Source organism: Hyla sarda, chromosome 3 (assembly GCF_029499605.1).
Source record: "Hyla sarda isolate aHylSar1 chromosome 3, aHylSar1.hap1, whole genome shotgun sequence".
Lineage (NCBI taxonomy): Eukaryota > Metazoa > Chordata > Amphibia > Anura > Hylidae > Hyla > Hyla sarda.
The window spans coordinates 235,020,170-235,038,720 of NC_079191.1; the positions used below are offsets into that span (position 1 = coordinate 235,020,170).

The window sequence follows — 18,551 nt, forward strand, 5'->3', positions numbered from 1 at the left end:
GTAACCAAACAGTTTCTTCATCCTAACAGCTGATATCAATAGACAGCTAAAGCTTCTGGATTTACTTTTTAGTCTCATTAGCACTACATAAAAAGTATTCATAAAGCATAGAGAAACAGGACTGTTAAAAATTGAGACATTTCATTCAATACTCCTGAGAGAATATAAGCGCTGACAACAATGACTTGTTTTCAGTGCTGAAATTGATGTACTGGTACACATTACAAACAGAAAAAAGAAATGCCAAACTATGTAAATGTAATAATCACATTTTATTGTTGGTGACTATCAAAATGAAGCAGAATACAATCATCCGACTACAGAATAAACACTGTAAGAAGAAATGTGTTTGCATTCAGAACACACAAAACTTAAATAAGACCTGTGTGTAAATTAAACAGACACAAACTGATCTATGAATGAAATCAGTCAAAGTTGGACAGCGTAAATTGACATGGATGTGATCTTTGCAGCTGACTACTCCTTACAGACCATTTACTTGTATCATTGTAAAAGCCATTTAACAACTGTCAGATAACATTGACAAACCAGAATAGAAGAGCTCGCTTTGGCAGCAACAGCAAATCCTATTTCTACCCAATGGAAATAATTGAGCATGTATTTGCATTCATTTAAAGAATTGTGATCAATTATTTACTAAGTGTCATAGGCAAAGTGACGATACTGAAGCTTTAGAAACAAATGTTTTTGACATAACATCAAAGGGGTATTCCAGGATTTTTTTTTATTTGACTATGCTATAGGGACTGTAAAGTTAGTGTAGTTCATAATATAGTGTCTGTACCTGTGTGTGGCAGTTTTCTCACAATTCTTATGTGATCTTCACCCCAACATTTACTTTTTACAGCATACAAAATTACTGTGGTCTCAGATTTTTCCCAGGTTGCAGTGCGGCCGAGACCTGACCTCACTAGTCAGCTGATGACAGGGAGCCTGTCTCCTTCAATGGATGGAGCGATCACTTGGTGGGAGAGAGATCAATCTGAAACTAATGCAACAGCTGTAGGCACCCTGATTGAAAACCACAGGTCTTTTGAATGGATGTGTGGGAGGGAGGAAAATGGAATTAAGGGCTTTGTAGGCAAAGAAGAAAAGTCAAACAGGAAATACCAGTTCACAAAAAGCTAGCTACAGTATTATGGTAATCTCACAACATAGCCATTTAGTCCCAAGACAAGTGCAGATCCTTCCTAAGCATGTCCATTACTGTCTGGCAGGTATGTACTAAAATCACCTTATGGTGGCTAACCCCTTTAACAAAGATTTGATAACCACTGAGTGGTTAGCAATGTTGTGTTGCAGTAATAAGGACATGTGTTTGAGTCCAACTACAGGTAATATTTACATGGAGTTCATGTTTCCCTAGGTGCTCTGGTTTCCACCCACACTTAACAACATACTGATAAAGAAATGGACTTGCTATGAACTGTCCCTTAAGTATGAAATAATAAAATTATATTGTAAGATAGACATGAGCAAATACGATTTACCTGGTGCTACATCAATAATAGCAGTGAAGATAAATGGCTCACAACAGGTGGCAGAAAATTTTAAGGTTGTGGGATTAAATGGGCACGGTCATTAAAACAAATATTTGCTATTGCACTCCTTATGGTAAATGAAAAATCTTTCTAATGTACTTTGTTTAAAAAAATTAAGTTTTCTATGTTTTATTTGTGTTTAAAAAATCTGACACTAGGTGTCTCCCTACTTGTCCAGAGTACATTTCCCCCTATCTCTTGCCTTAGCCAATCATAGCTCATCTCACATACTGAACTGCTCTGGGCTGTGCATAGCAGAGTGAGGGAGGAAGTTCTCCCCTGTATGGCTTCAGATGATGCCACGCCTGCTGGGCAACGCCCCTTCCCAGTCTGTGAATCTGACTAAAACTGAGCAGAAAATACAGAGCAATATCAAGGTAGAAAACTAAAAAATAATAAAAACAAAGGCAGTTAACTGGGAGGATTATACAATTTAACAAGATCATGAGAGGTACTCTTTAAAGGGGTACTGCACTGAAAAACATATTTTTTTTTAAATCAACTAGTACCAGAAAGTTACACAGATTTGCAAATTACTTCTATTAAAAAATCTTAATCCTTCCAGTACTTATCAGCTGCTGTTATGGTCCACAGAAAGTTGTTTTCTTTTTCAATTTCCTTTCTGATTGACCACAGTGCTCTCTGCTGACACCTCTGTTCATTTTAGGAACTGTCCAGAGTAGGAGCAAATCCCCATAGAAAACCTATCCTGCTCTGGATAGTTCCTAAAATTGACAGAGGTGCCAGCAGAGAGCACTGTGGTCAGGCAGAAAGGAAATTCAAAAAGAAAATAACTTCCTCTGGATCAAAACAGCAGCTAATAAGTACTGGAAGGGTTAAGATTTTTTAATAGAAGTAATTTACAAATCTGTTTAACTTTCTGGCACCAGTTGATTTAAAAAAAAAAAAAAAAAAAAAAAATATATATATATATATATATATATATATATATATATATATATTATTTTTTTTTCCAGTGGAGTACCCCTTTAAATCTTTAAATATGGGTGCCAGTCCTAGCACAGACCCAAGCATATTTCCAAGCTCCATTGTTATCAAAGAAGGAAGGCAACATTTTGAACCAGAGCAGCTTATTAAGCTATTTGTGGAACTGAACTGGGATGTCACTGAGGAGGACTGCTATCCTAAGATTTAGACTTTGTAAATGAATGCATCTGACTGGGGAAGGTTAAAAAAAAAAAAAGCTTCCACTTTGAACAGAATTTCCTCTGAAACATAAAAAATGGTCATAAATTTGGATAAATACATATTCTGGTTTAGTCACCAATCAAATGGTACAATTCCTTTTTTCAAAAAAAAAATCTCATTCAACCTACAGTAGTCTGTACAAAATAAGTAAAGAGCAACCCGCACAGTGATGGCTAGCCAAGGCTGCCAGGTAATATAAAAGTTTTAGAAATAACCACCCTTACAAACAACAACTGGATCCAGAGGATGGTGAATTCATCAGCAATGGTATACATCAAGTTATTCGGACAAATACATGTTCTGGTCAAGAGATATTGTATCGGAGTCCACATGTTGAAGTTTCTTGATCGACTGGTGGAGTAATTAAAGGGGTACTCCGGTGAAAACCTTTTTTCTTTTAAATCAACTGGTGGCAGAAAGTTAAACATATTTGTAAATTACTTCTCTTTAAAAAATATTAAACCTTCCTGTACTTATTAGCTGCTGAATACTACAGAGGAAATTCTTTTCTTTTTGGAATGCTCTGATGACATCACGACCACAGTTCTCTCTGCTGACGTTATTATAATAATAATAACACTTTATTTATTGTTGTTCTTAGTGGGATTTGAACCCAAGTCCCCAGCACTGCAAAGCAGCAGTGCTAACCACTGAGCCTCCATGCTGCCCTTAGCATACATCTGCTATGCATGGTTGCTAAAATGGACAGAGATGTCAGCAGAGAGTACTGTGCTTGTGATGTCATCAGTGTTCCAAAAAGAAAGGAATTTCATCTGTAGCATTCAGCAGCTAATAAGTACTGGAAGGAATAAGATTTTTTAATAGAAGTAATTTACAAATATGTTTAACTTTCTGCCACCAGTTGATTTAAAAGAAAAAGGTTTTCACCGGAGTACCCCTTTAAGACAAATAGTTCATATATTCCCATTTTTGTGCCATTACTCTGGTCCCACAATGGAGCACTCGCCCTAAAAAGGGCAAGCCCATAAAATTGTCCCTAAAAGCGGTACTCCACTGGCCAGCGTTCGGAAGAAAATGTCCCGAACCCTGTTTTCATGCTGCGTGGTTCGGCCACGCCCCTCGTGACATTACGGCCACACCCCCTCAATGCAAGTCTATGGGAGGGGTTCAGAGATCTCATTGTATGTCACTTAAATAGCTACCATTAGGATACATAACCACTATTTTATTAATTTTTTTGTTCAACTTATAAATGTTTTAAGCTCAGCCTATTTGTATGAGATGGCTACTTTCTCAAATCCTTGTGCTTGTTAGCCTGCAGGATTGATCCATATAACTCAAGTATAGTTCTCTGTAAGAAAATCTTCCAGGCATTTTGAAATAAGTAATTGGGTGGAACATGTTCTGCTGCTTCCATTCTCAGCTGCTTGCTTCTAACTAATAGAAAGTGGCAGAGACACAAGTGACAAACAAATAAGAAAATGAAGCATGTAATGCTATCAATAATCCCTTTTAATAGTAGCACAAATTGCTGCCATCAATTTAAACATCCCTTAAAGCTTGTCAGGGGAAGGAAACTGCAGGTCCCAAAACACAGGAGATCAACTTAATGAGATCCTTGGAAGGATGTCTCTTAAAGATTACTAGCAACAATGTTTCAAATATATATTTTGACTCATCATTTTGAAGCAGAGAACCAATAACTAAGTAATGATTATTTTACTACAGAGGTTGTAATATTATTTCCTAATTTTTACAAATGGGTTGTATGTAACCCAGCGTAACTAATCCATCAAAATAGCTTGCACTCAATACGATACAAAGGAAATCAGTAAGTAGACACAAAATACAAATATGGTTCTTCTAGCAATAATCTATATATACACACATATACAGTGGGGCAAAAAGGTATTTAGTCAGCCACCAATTATGCAAGTTCTCCCACTTAAAAAAACATGAGAGGCCTGTAATTTTCATCATAGGTATACCTCAACTATGAGAGACATAATGAGAAAAAAAAAATCATTAAAATCACATTGTCAGATTTTTAGAGAATTTATTTGCAAATGATGGTGGGAAATAAGTATTTTTATTCACCTACAAACAAGCAAGATTTCTGTCTCTCAAAGACCTGTAACTTATTTTTTAAGAGTCTCCTCTGTCCTCCACTCATTACCTGTATTAATGGCACCTATTTGAACTTGTTATCACTATAAAAAGACACTTGTCCACAACCTCAAACAGTCACACAGTGGCCAAGATCAAAGAGCTGTCGAAGGGCACCATAAACAAAATTGTAGACCTGCACCAGGCTGGGATGATTGAATCTGCAATAGGCAAGCAGCTTGGTGTGAATAAATCAACTGTGGGAGCAATTATTAGAAAATGAAAGACATACAAGACCACTGATAATCTTCCTTGATCTGGAGCTACATGCAAGATCTCACCCCGTGGTGTCAAAATGATCACAAGAATGGTGAGCAAAAATCCCAGAACCACACTGGGGGAATGAACTGCAGAGAGCTGGGACCAAAGTAAAAAAGGCTACCATCAGTAACACACTACGCCGCCAGGGACTCAAATCATACAGTGCCAGACGTGTCCCTCTGCTTAAGCCAGTACATGTCCGGGCCTGTCTGAAGTTTGCTAGAGAGCATTTGGATGATCCAGAAAAGGATTGGGAGAATATCATATGGTCAGATGAAACCAAAGTAGAACTTTTTGGTAAAAACTCAACTTGTCGTGTTTGGAGCAGAAAGAATGCTGAGTTACATAAAAAGAACACCATACCTACTGTGAAGCATGGGGGTGGAAACATCATGCTTTGGAGCTGTTTTTATGCTAAGGGACCAGGACGACTGATCCGTGTAAAGTAAAGAATAAATGGGGCCATGTAGAGAAAACCTCCTTCCATCAGCAAGGGCATTAAAGATGAAATGTTGCTGGGTCTTACAGCATGACAACGATCCCAAACACATTGCCCGGGCAACAAAGGAGTGGCTTCGTAAGAAGCATTTCAAGGTCCTGGAGTGGCCTAGCCAGTCTCCAGATATCCACCCCATAAAAAACCTTTGGAGGGAATTGAAAGTCCGTGTTGCCCAACGACAGCCCCAAGTCCTCTAGTAGCTCCCCCTTTTTGCGCTGCTTTAAATCTATTGTGGATGGAGCTTCCTTTCCTCCTCTGGCTGCCCATATCACTGTGATCCCTAAACCCGATAAAGATCCCTCCTGTTGTAGTAACTATCGTCCCATTTCCCTGCTCAATTTAGACATAAAGCTCTATTCTAAAATCCTCGCCTTGCGGTTGGGTGCCCTTCTTCCCTTACTCATACACACGGATCAAGTGGGTTTTGTTAGGCAGGGAGGCCAGGAACAACACCCTCAAGTCATTCTCTCTCATTGCTGCTACCAGGTCACGTGGTCTTCTGTTTTGTTTACTTTCCATAGAAACCAAAAAGGCCTTTCATAGGGTGGGGTGGGACTTTTTAGATCTTGCCCTATCGCACCTGGGTATGGGTCCGCAATTCCATCATCGCATCATGGCACTTTATCGGGGTGCGACAGCCCAAGTGAAGGTTAATGGGTCGCTTTCAGAACCCTATAACATACATAACAGGACTCGACAGGGGTGCCCCCTCTCACCCCTCCTTTAGGTTATAGTTATGGAATACCTGGCAGTGGCACTGCGACAGAATGATTCTGTCCCTGGCTTATCCTTGAACTCTAGATCCTATAAACTTTCCCTTTTTGCGGACGACCTTCTCGGAACTCCTCAACATCTCTCTCCCCTTGTGTTGTTTAGTCAGATCTCCTCCCTCTTTCCTTTCAAGGCTCAGCCCTGTCTTCTTCAATATCTTGGTATTTACCTCACTGCCGACCTCAGCACTCTCTTTGAGATCAACTATCTCCTGTTATTGCAGGTCTTTGAGCGGGACGTTACCTATCAGAGCACCCTAACTCTCTCTTGGTTTGGCAAAATGGCTGTGATCAAAATGGACATCCTCCCGAGGCTACTGTATTATATGCAGACACTCCAGATGCGGATTCCGGCTTCCTTCTTATCTCGGCTCCGGACTTTGGTGACGCGCTTTATCTGGTCTCCAGGAAGTCATCGCCTTCACCATGCACTACTTGTCCAGGACCAGGAGAGGGGCTGGTCTCCCTGATTTCTGCCTATACTATCGTGCAGTGATCTGCTCCAGGGTTCTTGATATCTGCCATAATGCTGCCTCGAAACAGTGGGTGTCCCTGGAGATTGAGCTTTCTTTAGTCCATCCGGCAGCCCTTCCTTGGCTCCCTCCGGGCCCGTCTGGCTTGGACATTCCCTACTTATCTCGCCTTCTCCTTCTTGTCTGGGATTCTCTTCTGCTCACCCTGCCCTCACCTCTAGACCGGGTCCTCTCACCCCTTTATTCAGTAACCCTGGCCTTCCCTCTGACTCTGAGGTTCTGTCCCTCCTAGGAAGCCCTGTTAACCCTTGTCCTCGCCTTCGAGCAGTTCTCCAGAACAGGGCCTTCATTCCCTTGGAGTATTTTCCATCGGCCTCCCCTGGAGGTTGGTTCATATATGAGCGGCTTTGTTCTTATTACATTTCTCTCCATCCCAAACCGCAACTACATCGCCCATTAACAGTGTTTGAACAGCTCTGTGTTCTAGATTCTCCTCCCTCCCATACTATTTCCTTGGTCTAAGGAGTGCTGCGGGGACTGGTGGAGATACCTTTGAAACCGGCTTATTTGCTCAAGTGGGAATCTGATCTGGGATGGGAGTTCTGTGAGGAGGAGGTAACTCGGGTGTTTATCATGACTCATAGGGCCTCCCTTTCATCTAGGATACAGGAGCGGAATTTTTAAATACTTTCTAGGTGGTATAGATGCCCTGATCGTATACATGCTATCTTCCCGTCTACTCCGGCAACCTGCTGGCATTGCGGTCGGGAGATTGGTTCCTACCTACACACTTGGTGGTCCTGCCCGCTTCTCCCTTTCTGGGAAGACGTCTTCCTGCTCTATAACATAGTCTCCTTGTGTTCCATCCATCCTAGTCCCAATGTTGCCCTTTTTTCTCTCCTACTTGGGTCTCTTTCATCGGCTAAAAGAGGCCTCCTGAGACATTTTCTAGGTGCCACCACGGCTGTTATCCCTCGGCACTGGAAGAATACAGTGACGCCATCTAGGGTGTAGTACGTGGAGACCTTAACTCAAGTACAAAGAATGGATGAATTGGTGGCCCTAGATAATGATCCCTCTGATAGCTTCTCTGCCTTATGTCCTCTTTGGGAGACAGATTCCAGGAGTCGCCTGGTGTCTTGGGGTGGTGGCAGTAGGCCGTTTTGGGGATTTCTTTTTTCCGCGCTTTCCATGTGAGACCTACCTTCTCCTTCCTTCCCTTTTTCCCACTTTATCTTTTCCCTCGTACCCTCTCTCTTCCTCTCTTTCTCGCAGCTACTATCTTTCTGCTTCTCTCCCCTCTTTTTTCCTTGCTTTTTGTTTGTCAGTATTTCTGTTTGTTTGTATTTTGTTTGTTAGTAGTTCTGTTACCCTACTGGGGTTATTTATACAGGACTTGTCTCCTATGGTTCCTGGGGTTTGGATTATTTGGGGATCCCTCCCCTTCTCCCTTGCGTCTACTGGCAAATGTGTAATTGTTTGATGATGGGACGGTCCCAATGCCATTTCTCCCCTGGGGGATATTGTCCTTCTGTGATATTCTGCTATACAGTCACGAGTCTGTCATACCTCATTGTTTTGTTGTTATGCTTTATTTGGAAAACTTTAATAAAAAAAAGATTTACCATAAAAACTATTTTACCATAAAAACAATTTTTTGTTTAAGAACCATAACTTTTTATTTATTATCTAATGGAGCTATGTGCGGTTTTTTTTTTGCAGGATGAATTGATGTGGGTACATATGACATTTTGATCCCTTTTTATTTATTTTTAGGAAGGTAGAATTAAAAAATCTAAACTAATTTTGCGGGTTTTCGTGTGTGGTACAACTGAGATGTTAATTTTACTTCCGCGGGTTATGGGTACAATTATGGGGATACTTAATTTTTTTGCTTTTTTAGTGGTTAATTACACTTACACTATAAAAAAAAAAAAAACTATTTTTTGTAAAAATAAATAAAATATGTTTGAGAATTGCCATATTCTGAGAGCCACAATTTTATTTTTCAGTAACAACTGTGTAAGGGCTTGATTTCTGTGGGATGAGTTGGCATTTTTATTTTTATTGGTGCTATCTATGGGCTTATGTTGCATTTTGATCACTTTTAATCTTTTTTTTAAGGAGGCTGGATTAACAAAAGAAAGTAATTTATGGTAAGTTTTTAGCTTATTTCTACTACACATTCAAAGTTTAAGTTTAAAAATATCACAATTGCACATCGGTGCAAAAAAAACAAAAAATTAAAAACATTGGATGCAGACTTTATGAATATGTATGTATATGCTACACGTAAATTATACCCTTAAAATATTGAAATTATGCTGTGGACATTCAGGCATCCAAAGTACTTGGACTTCAAAGGGTTAAGAAATGTTTGCCATTGGTCTTTTAAGCATATATTCCTATTTTCAGCATAACTACGGCAGGGCTTCCATCTGACAGAATCATTTTTGCTATTTTCTTTTGCTAAACTGGTGAAGTACTCAACTATTATATGTGGCAATTTCAATTCTATGTTCTAAAATTAAGGCTGTATAACTCAGAGAGACACAGCTGGTAAATGGCATCTATCTAATCTACAACTTCTCTTATTCCCCTTACATTATTCATAGGTTATTAACATATAAAGACAAACATTTTAATTAACTTTGGACTAAATATTTAGCATAGTAAAGTGCAATTAGAAGAACTAGGAGCATGTTATTGTGTTATTTAAAAATCAAAGTACAACCTAAGGCAATTATTCTTTATCCTCTTAATATCTACAGTAAAAATGCCTAGGGGAAAATAATTGACTTTGCTAATTTTACCACTGACAATCATAAAAAAGCTTTGCTTTTCATTACAGCTTTAGATATTCACAACTAATTGCTAGTCCCAAGAGCGGATCTGAAAGAAGTGAATCACAGAGATCACGATAAAACACTGCAGTAGAACATAGTAGCTTAACTTTTAACTATGCTACATGAAAAAATAGAGAGCGATAGTAAAACAATTTTAAATAAGTAATTCTTATTATAAGAATTTCTTTAAGAAAGAATAATTCCTTTTAAAGGGTACTCTGGTGGAAAACATTTTTTAAATGAACTGGTGCCAGAAAGTTAAACAGATTTGCAAATAACTTCTATTAAAAAATCTTTACCCTTCCAGTACTTCTTAGCAGCTTTTCTTTTTGAATTTCTTTTTTGTCTTGTCCACAGTGCTCTCTGCTGACACCTCTATCCGTGTCAGGAACTGTCTAGAGCAGGAGAAAATCCCCATAGCAAATCTATACTGCTCTGGACAGTTCCTAACACGGACAGAGGTGTCAGTAGAGAGCACTGTGGACAAACAAAAATTAAATTCAAAAAGAAAAGAATTTCCTCTGTATTATACAGCTGCTAATAAGTACTGAAAGAATTAAGATTTTTTTAGAGGTAATTTACAAATCTGTTTAACTTTCTGGCACCAGTTCATAAAAAAAAAAAAGAAACAGCTTTCCACCAGAGTACCCCTTTAAGGGGTATTTCAAAGATCAAAATGTATCCTTTATCTACAGAATAGGGAATAGCATGCTGATTGGTGGGCGTCCAACGTTCCTGAGAATGGGAGAAAATTTGCTCTTTGAACAAATGGAGCATAGAGTGTGTACGTGCACAAAGACAGAATTTCATTCATTCTCTAGGGGGTTTTGAACATTGCAGACTGCTGAATTCAACAATGTAAGGAAGCTCCATAGAAAAAGAATAGAGTGCGGGCCACATTTTGTGTGCTGCGTTTCATTCATTTGGGGGACAATTTTCCTTTGTTCTCAGGATCGGTGGGGGTCTAAACTGTCAAATCCCCAATGATCAGCTTGTCATTCCATATATACTTTTACTGTTGGGAATACTGCTTTACCTATTTACAAATGGGACCCACAATAAAAAATATTCCTCTCTCTTATCTGATACATATTGTAAAAATGATATTTCTTACTGTTGCAGTCTTCTTAAGACATCTTAACCTGGTTTCAAGGAACACTCTAATACTAATAGGAAAAGCTGTATGGGTAGATGGTTAGAGGTGCTGCATGCTTCTTGCACAGACCTCTGAAAAGTCAGCGGGGGAGATTTATCAAAACCTGTCCAGAGGAAAAGTTGCCCAGTTGCCCATAGCATGGGCAACTCAGCAACTTTTCCTTTGCACAGGTTTTGATAAATCTACCCCAGTATGTGCAGCATTTCTTAAAGAGGGAACTGTAAGTCAGACACTTCCCTCTGATCATTGGCACAACTAGAATGGCTTGACACAATAATCTGGAAGAGGGTTGCTGGACATCCTCTAGAAGCCCTACCTGCATTATTGAGTGCTTAGCGGCAGGTGAACTCGTAGCGCAGAATCTTATACTCTTTTTAGGCTATGATTGTCCACTGCAAAATGAGCATAAAACACATTGATTTTTGCTGCAGGTTAACTACACATTCACAATAAACTTGTGACAAGATCCATAAAATGTTCCACGAAGTGTCGATTAAAAGCATGTATCTAAAGAACTTAAGTATCAAGACAGAGGCACCTTAAAATGTGTCAGTGTTGGGGAAGGATAAAAGTTGAGCTTCTTACAGCAATAAATGAAGACTCCAACATGTTTCGAGCATTCATGTCACTAGTCATGGCATACACTTAATACAATGTACTGCAAACAAGTACATGATGAGGCACAGTGGGTCGTTACAGTTTGCTGAGGCCATGGACCCCGCTGGCATACCCAAGCCTGTCATGCAAGATTTAATTCAGGTGCGAGCAAGCATGCACTCCCTAATGGATCCTGCTCCTATCCCACCCTGGCACTCCCTGTATAAATATCACACCATCTGTTGCCTGAGGGCACAGCAAGGTTGTGTATTCCTGAACTGCTAAGATCTCTATCTGTCTGCTGATCCTCCCTGTATTTTGGACTTGCCTATTGCCTCATCCCTTATACTCTGTACCTGCTCTGTTAATAAAAACACCTTAATTAGCTTTTCTGCTTGTGAAGCTATCTTAGTGTAGGTTTTCCCCATTCTGCCTGCCTGGCCACTGCAGGCTGCCACTTGTGGGTGGCACAGTGGGTTTGCACCCGTGGGGCATTACAAAATGATAGTACTGCATTAAGGGAATACTTCTAAACAACTAGTCTGTAGGAGTCAAGGATATGCTAACAGATTGCCTTCTCAAAAATCTGTTAAAATAAATTTCACACATATATACACACTAGGGATCGACCGATATTATTTTTTTAGGGCCGATACCGATAATCTGTGGAGGTTAGGGCCGATAGCCAATAACTTATACCGATATTCCGGTATAAGTTATCTACTATTTATCCCCCCACGACACCGCTGCAGATCATTGATTTAAAGTGGGCGCTTTAAATCAATGAACTGCAGAGGCTTTTCCGGTGCCGCCGCCACCCGCTTCTCTTCCCCTGCCTCCAGGGGTCCTCCTGAGTCCTATCGCCGCCACCCTATTGTCTCCCCCATCCCCGGTTTTATAATTACCTTTTCCCGGGGCCCGGGGTCCACTCTACATCTGGCTCCGGTGGCGTCCTCCTGAGCTGTCTATGTGCGCACTGACGGTGACGTTGCGTCGCGTCACTCGTCATTGCGCACAGCATAACGCAGGATGCAGCAGGAGCCAAAAGTAGCGTGGACCCCGGGCCCCGGGAACAGGTAATTATAAAACCGGGGATGGGGGGAGGCAATGGGGCCGAGGCGGTGCGGTGGGGGGTGCGACGCGGTGCGGCGTGTCAGTTGGGGGGGGGGGCGGTCGCGGTGCGGATTATCGGCAAGGTAATTGCCGATACCGATAATGCCCAAAATCGTGATTATCGGCCGATAATATTGGCCAAACAGATAATTGGTCGATCCCTAATACACACACACACACACATATATATATATATATATATATATATATATATAATTACCTTTGTGTTTTGTAGTTGTGCAAGTCCAGTGCAAGCATTTGCCAGGAGGAAGTCTCCACTTAGAATAGCCATTTTATTTCCAAACTGCATATCCTTAATAGGGCCATCACAGCTCTTCAACTCTTCCATATTTACAATCCCACGATGCACCAGGAAAGCTGTATGGATCAGCTCTGTAATTTCAGCCAAGTTTCTCTGGCTGTTAAAATAGAATAAAAAAATCATTAGTAAATATTCTGTAACATTACACTCACTTTCTACTCTGTTGGCCTAGGATGATGCTAGATTAGAAATCTTAGCAGAATAATCTTGAACCTTTAACCCCTTAAGGACCAAGCCCATTTTAACCTTAAAGACCAGGCCAATTTTATTTTAGCATTTTCGTTTTTTCCTCCTCGCCTTTTAAAATCCATAACTCTTTTATATTTCCATCTACAGACCCATATAAGGGCTTGTTTTTTGCGTGACCAATTGTACTTTGTTATTAATCTCTCTCTCATTTTGCCATAAAATGTATGACGAACCCCAAAAATTATTTTTTTAAAGAGGAAATTTAAATGAAAACCACAATTTTGCACATTTTGGAGGGTTTTGTTTTCACACTGTAAGCTTTACAGTAAAAATGACATGTGTTCTTTATTCTGTGGGTCAATACGATTAAAATGATACCCAAGGCTAGATACTTTTCTATTTTTGTACCGCTTAAAACAAAATCTAAATCTTTTTGTACAAAATCAGTAATCTAAAATTGCCCTATTTTGACCACCTATAACTTTTTCATTTTTCCGTGTATAGGCTGGTATGAGGGCTCATTTTTTGCATCGTCATCTGTACTTTTTATCGATACCATGTTTGCATATATAAAACTTTTAGATGAATTTTAATAAATTGTTTTGTGGAATAAAATGTGACCAAAAAAGGAGCATTTTTAGACGTTTTTATTTTTTTTTACGTTTGCGCCGTTCACCGTACGGGATCATTAACATTATAATTTGATAGATCGGACATTTACGCACATGGCGATACCAAATATGTTTATAAAAAAATATTTACGCTTTTTGGGGGTAAAATGGGAAAAACTGACAATTTTCATTTTTATTGGGGGAGGGGATTTTTTCCCTTTTTTTTACATTAAAATATTTTTTTTTTTTACACTATTTATGTCCCCATAGCAATCATTTGATCGCTAATACTGTTCAGTGCTATGCATAGGGCATAGCACTGATCAGTATTATTGGTGCTCGATCTCAGACCAGAACTGGAGACAGACGGAGGCAGGTGAGAGGACCTCTGTCCGCCATTACAGATGATCGGATCCCGGCGGCAGCGCTCCGATCATCTTATTTTAACATGCGCATTACCGCAGATGCCGTGATCTGTACTGATCACAGCATCTGAGGGGTTAATGACGGACATCCGCGTATTGCACGGATCGCTCATCATACGATGCATTCAAGTAACGATGGTTCATTTGGAACGAATTACCATCATATGTTGAGGGATCACTGTATATATATATATATATACATTTTAAAGTACATGACAGTCATACATTCTTAAAATTATAAAACACTAATTAGCAAACGGTGCCAATAAGATGCACTTACAGTGGGGCAAAAAAGTATTTAGTGAGCCACCAATTGTGCAAGTTCTCCCACTTAAAAAGATGAGAGAGGCCTGTAATTTTCATCATAGGTATACCTCAACTATGAGAGACATAATGAGGGGGGAAAAATCCATAAAATCACATTGTCTGATTTTTTAAGAATTAATTTGCAAATTATGGTGGAAAATAAGTATTTGGTCAAGAATAAAAGTTCATCTCAATACTTCGTTATATACCCTTTGTTGGCAATGACAGAGGTCAAACGTTTTCTGTAAGTCTTCACAAGGTTTTCACACACTGTTGCTGGTATTTTGGGCCATTCCTCCATGCAGATCTCCTCTAGAGCAGTGATGTTTTGGACTTTCAATTCCCTCCAAAGGTTTTCTATGGGGTTGAGATCTGGAGACTGGCTAGGCTACTCCAGGACCTTGAAGTGCTTTTTATGAAGCCACTCCTTCATTGCCCAGATGGTGTGTTTGGGATCATTGTCCTGCTGAAAGACCCAGCCACGTTTAATCTTCAATGCCCTTGCTGATGGAAGGAGGTTTTCACTCAAAATCTCATGATACATGGCCCCATTCATTCTTTCCTTTACATGGATCAGTTGTCCTGGTCCCTTAGCATAAAAACAGCCCCAAAGCATAATGTTTCCACCCCCCATGCTTCACAGTAGGTATGGTGTTCTTTGGATGCAACTCAGCATTCTTTCTCCTCCAAACACGACGAGTTGAGTTTTTACCAAAAAGTTCTACTTTGGTTTCATCTGGCCATATGACATTTTCCGAATCCTCTTCTGGATCATCCAAATGCTCTCTAGCAAACTTCAGATGGGCCCAGACATGTACTAGCTTAAACAGGGAGACACGTCTGGCACTGCATAATTTGAGTCCCTGGCAGCATAGTGTGTTACTGATGGTAGCCTTTTTTACTTTGGTCCCAGCTCTCTGCAGTTCATTCACTAGGTTCCCACGTGTGGTTCTGGGATTTTTGCTCACCGTCCTTGTGATCATTTTGACACCACGGGGTGAGATCTTGCGTGGAGCCCCATATCGAGGGAGATTATCAGTGGTCTTGTATGTCTTCCATTTTCTAATAATTGCTCCCACAGTTGATTCATTCACACCAAGCTGCTTGCCTATTGCAGATTCAGTCTTCCCAGCCTGGTGCAGGTCTACAATTTTGTTTCTGGTGTTCTTCGACAGCTCTTTGGTCTTGGCCATAGTGGAGTTTGGAGTGTGACTGTTTGAGGTTGTGGACAGGTGTCTTTTATACTGATAAAAAGTTCAAATAGTGCCATTAATACAGGTAAAGAGGATAGGACAGAGGAGACTCTTAAAGAAGTTACAGGTCCGTGAGAGCCAGAAATCTTGCTTGTTGTAGGTAACCAATTACTTATTTTACAGAGGAATTTACCAATTAATTCATTAGAAATCCTACAATGTGATTTCCTGTATTCCCCCCCCCCCCATTCTGTCTCTCATAGTTGAGGTGTACCTATGATGAAAATTACAGGCCTCTCATCTTTTGAAGTGGGAGAACTTGAACAATCGGTGGCTGACTAAATACTTTTTTGCCCCACTGTATTGTTGATCCACTACATATGAAATAACAAATGAAACAATTTAGCAATTTTGATAAAAAAATATCCAGCTTTTATGCACACTAATGTGTGGTTACAGACTTCAAACTTCCAGTCAAACTACCAAACTTTGGCCCTCCAGATGTTGCAAAACTACAACTCCCAGCATTCCTGGACAGCCAAAGGCTGTCTGGGCATGCTGGGAATTGTAGTTTTGAAACTCCGAGAAGCAGCAGTGAAAATCACTTTACAGCGATCTTCACTGCTGCCTCTGATGCAGATGCCACCGATGCCTTCTCCACTTGCCTGCCGCCGCTGCCGTCTCCACTTGTGCCTGCCGCCGGTCCCAGGTATGTGCCGTGGTACACCCCCCCCCCTGCAGCTCTTGGGATGGCCCTGGGGGGGTTGCAGAACTTCTGTCAGTCAACCCGTGCGATGCCACGCATCGCCAGGTTAACTGAATGACTTATAAAAACGTCATGATGTGCGAACTACCAGTATAACATGACGTTTATATAAGTCATTCTGCGGGAAGGGGTTAAATGATTACCAGAAGATTTTATACTTATATAAACTTATAACTTATAATGGAGTTTTTCAGTTGATTGGCTTTTCGATAGCAAGAACTTTGCTGCACACTTCTGCATCACTTCTGATGAAAATCGAAATCTGCATTGACAACAGAGGCTAGTATATCCTACAAGATTTGTCCACTTTGGGATATATCAAGACAAAAAAAAATTTCCATTAATTCACAGAAGTGGCAGGTTATAACTGTGACGCTATTTTGGTGACATTATTTATGGTAATTTAACTGGATAAGTTACATTATGCAATATTCAGCAAATAGTTTTTGTTACTTTGATTTGTGTTTTATAAAGGAACATTTTTTAAATATATTCAATACAGTTTAAAATGAAATGTTCAAGTTGAAATCTGCATATGAAATTAATTTATTTGATAAAAAAATAAATGTATTTATTAGTCAAAGCATTTCAAGTGCTAACATGCAGTCTTATTCATTTTTATTAAAACTTTCTTTATTTTATTTTAACTTTTTTTTATTTTCACCTTTTTAGTCATGGGGGACTATTTATTTCAATCTTTTGACTGCAAATACTAATCAGGAGATCACAGGAGGTCCCTGCAGTCGGACAGCCCGCGAGCAGACACTTATCCCCTATCCACATGATTCGTTTTTATTACCGAGAGAACCCCTTTAAATTGCAATTTTCTGGCCCCTATGACTTTTCTTACTTTTCTGTCTATGAAAGTAAATGGGGGTTTATTTTTTGCACCATAATCTGTAGTTTTGGCAATCAGACTTTTTATTCCATTTTTCTGGGATAAGATGTGATCAAAAAATGCTATTCTGGCATTTATTCATATTTGCAAAAACTTTATTGGATTTTTTTTGTACGCTTAATAAGTCCCTCTAAAGAATTTACATCTTCTAAAATGTAACTTTTATTAGAATAAGTATAAGAATATAATCCAAGGAATACATGATGAACCCACTACGAGTATCACCAAACCATACAAAGAGTCCTTCTATTCCTAAATAGGATGTGAGTCTAGCAGATGTTCCATAAGAAGAGAAGGTACGGACTGGGGAATGGGCCTAATCTGGGTATACCCTAGAAGCCCCTATCTGGCCTTTATCCCCCTGCTTATTAAAGCAGGACTTCCACCCTAACCAGGGCGATCCTGTGCAGGAACCTCCTTCTCTGTCCATGCACTGGGGAAACCCTGTCTATGGTATGACCCCGGAAAAGTCCTGACTAATAGCCACCAAAATAATAAAACAGCTACAAAGGTGTTGTTATTACCATGTGGTGGTATATACCAATGGTAAATCAGGATATGTATGGCGTGATATAAATAACTCAATAACTGCTTTCTCACATAATTATAACCAGTCTGCAGTGGATACTAACAGACTGACCACAAGAATACAAAAATAAGACATTTGCATCCCACGCATTTCGCTGTGCTGTGTGCACGACAGGACAGCTCTTCATGAATGGCTACAAGGGAACTGAGGAAAGAGAGATGCCCCCGTACAGTTGACCTTTGAAGGGACCCAAAAGTCCAATAGACAATATGTGAGACAATTAATGCAAGGTGTCCACCTCCAATCAGTCTAACAACCCAGAGATGCAAAGGATATAATTGTAGGAACACTCCTCAAAGATTTGCAGAGCCGATATGTACTGGTATCAAGTAACCATAACCATAATGTACCTGAAAAGAAGGCTGAATCTACAATCAGATGATTGGCATATGATGTAAATCACAAAGAATCTGTTTCCAATTTGAAACTATAGATACATGACCTGATGAATTATGCCAGCCTGTAAGTGTTGATAATTGTCCACTACCACACTGGCTCAAACCGATCCACAATTGCAGTGTCCTGAATGTGTTCCATATGTCTGTAGAGGAGGGCTAGGGGCTGAGATGACCGTGTTACTGGCTTAGACAATCCCCAGTGTGGGGGATGCCTGCAGGTACATCATTCTAAGCTTTAATA

The 18,551-nt window shown here is 39.9% G+C and overlaps 1 protein-coding gene across 6 annotated transcripts in view; it reads right to left on the minus strand.

Annotated features, from left to right (window-relative positions):
* The window catches only part of PDSS2 (decaprenyl diphosphate synthase subunit 2), a 315,097-nt gene that overhangs the window by 63,595 nt on the left and 232,951 nt on the right, over window positions 1-18,551 (minus strand). For all 6 annotated transcript variants that reach the window (XM_056566243.1, XM_056566238.1, XM_056566241.1 and 3 more), the window contains one exon: window positions 12,834-13,032. In XM_056566243.1, coding sequence (XP_056422218.1) covers window positions 12,834-13,032 — 199 coding nt within the window. The remainder of the gene's footprint in view (window positions 1-12,833; window positions 13,033-18,551) is intronic.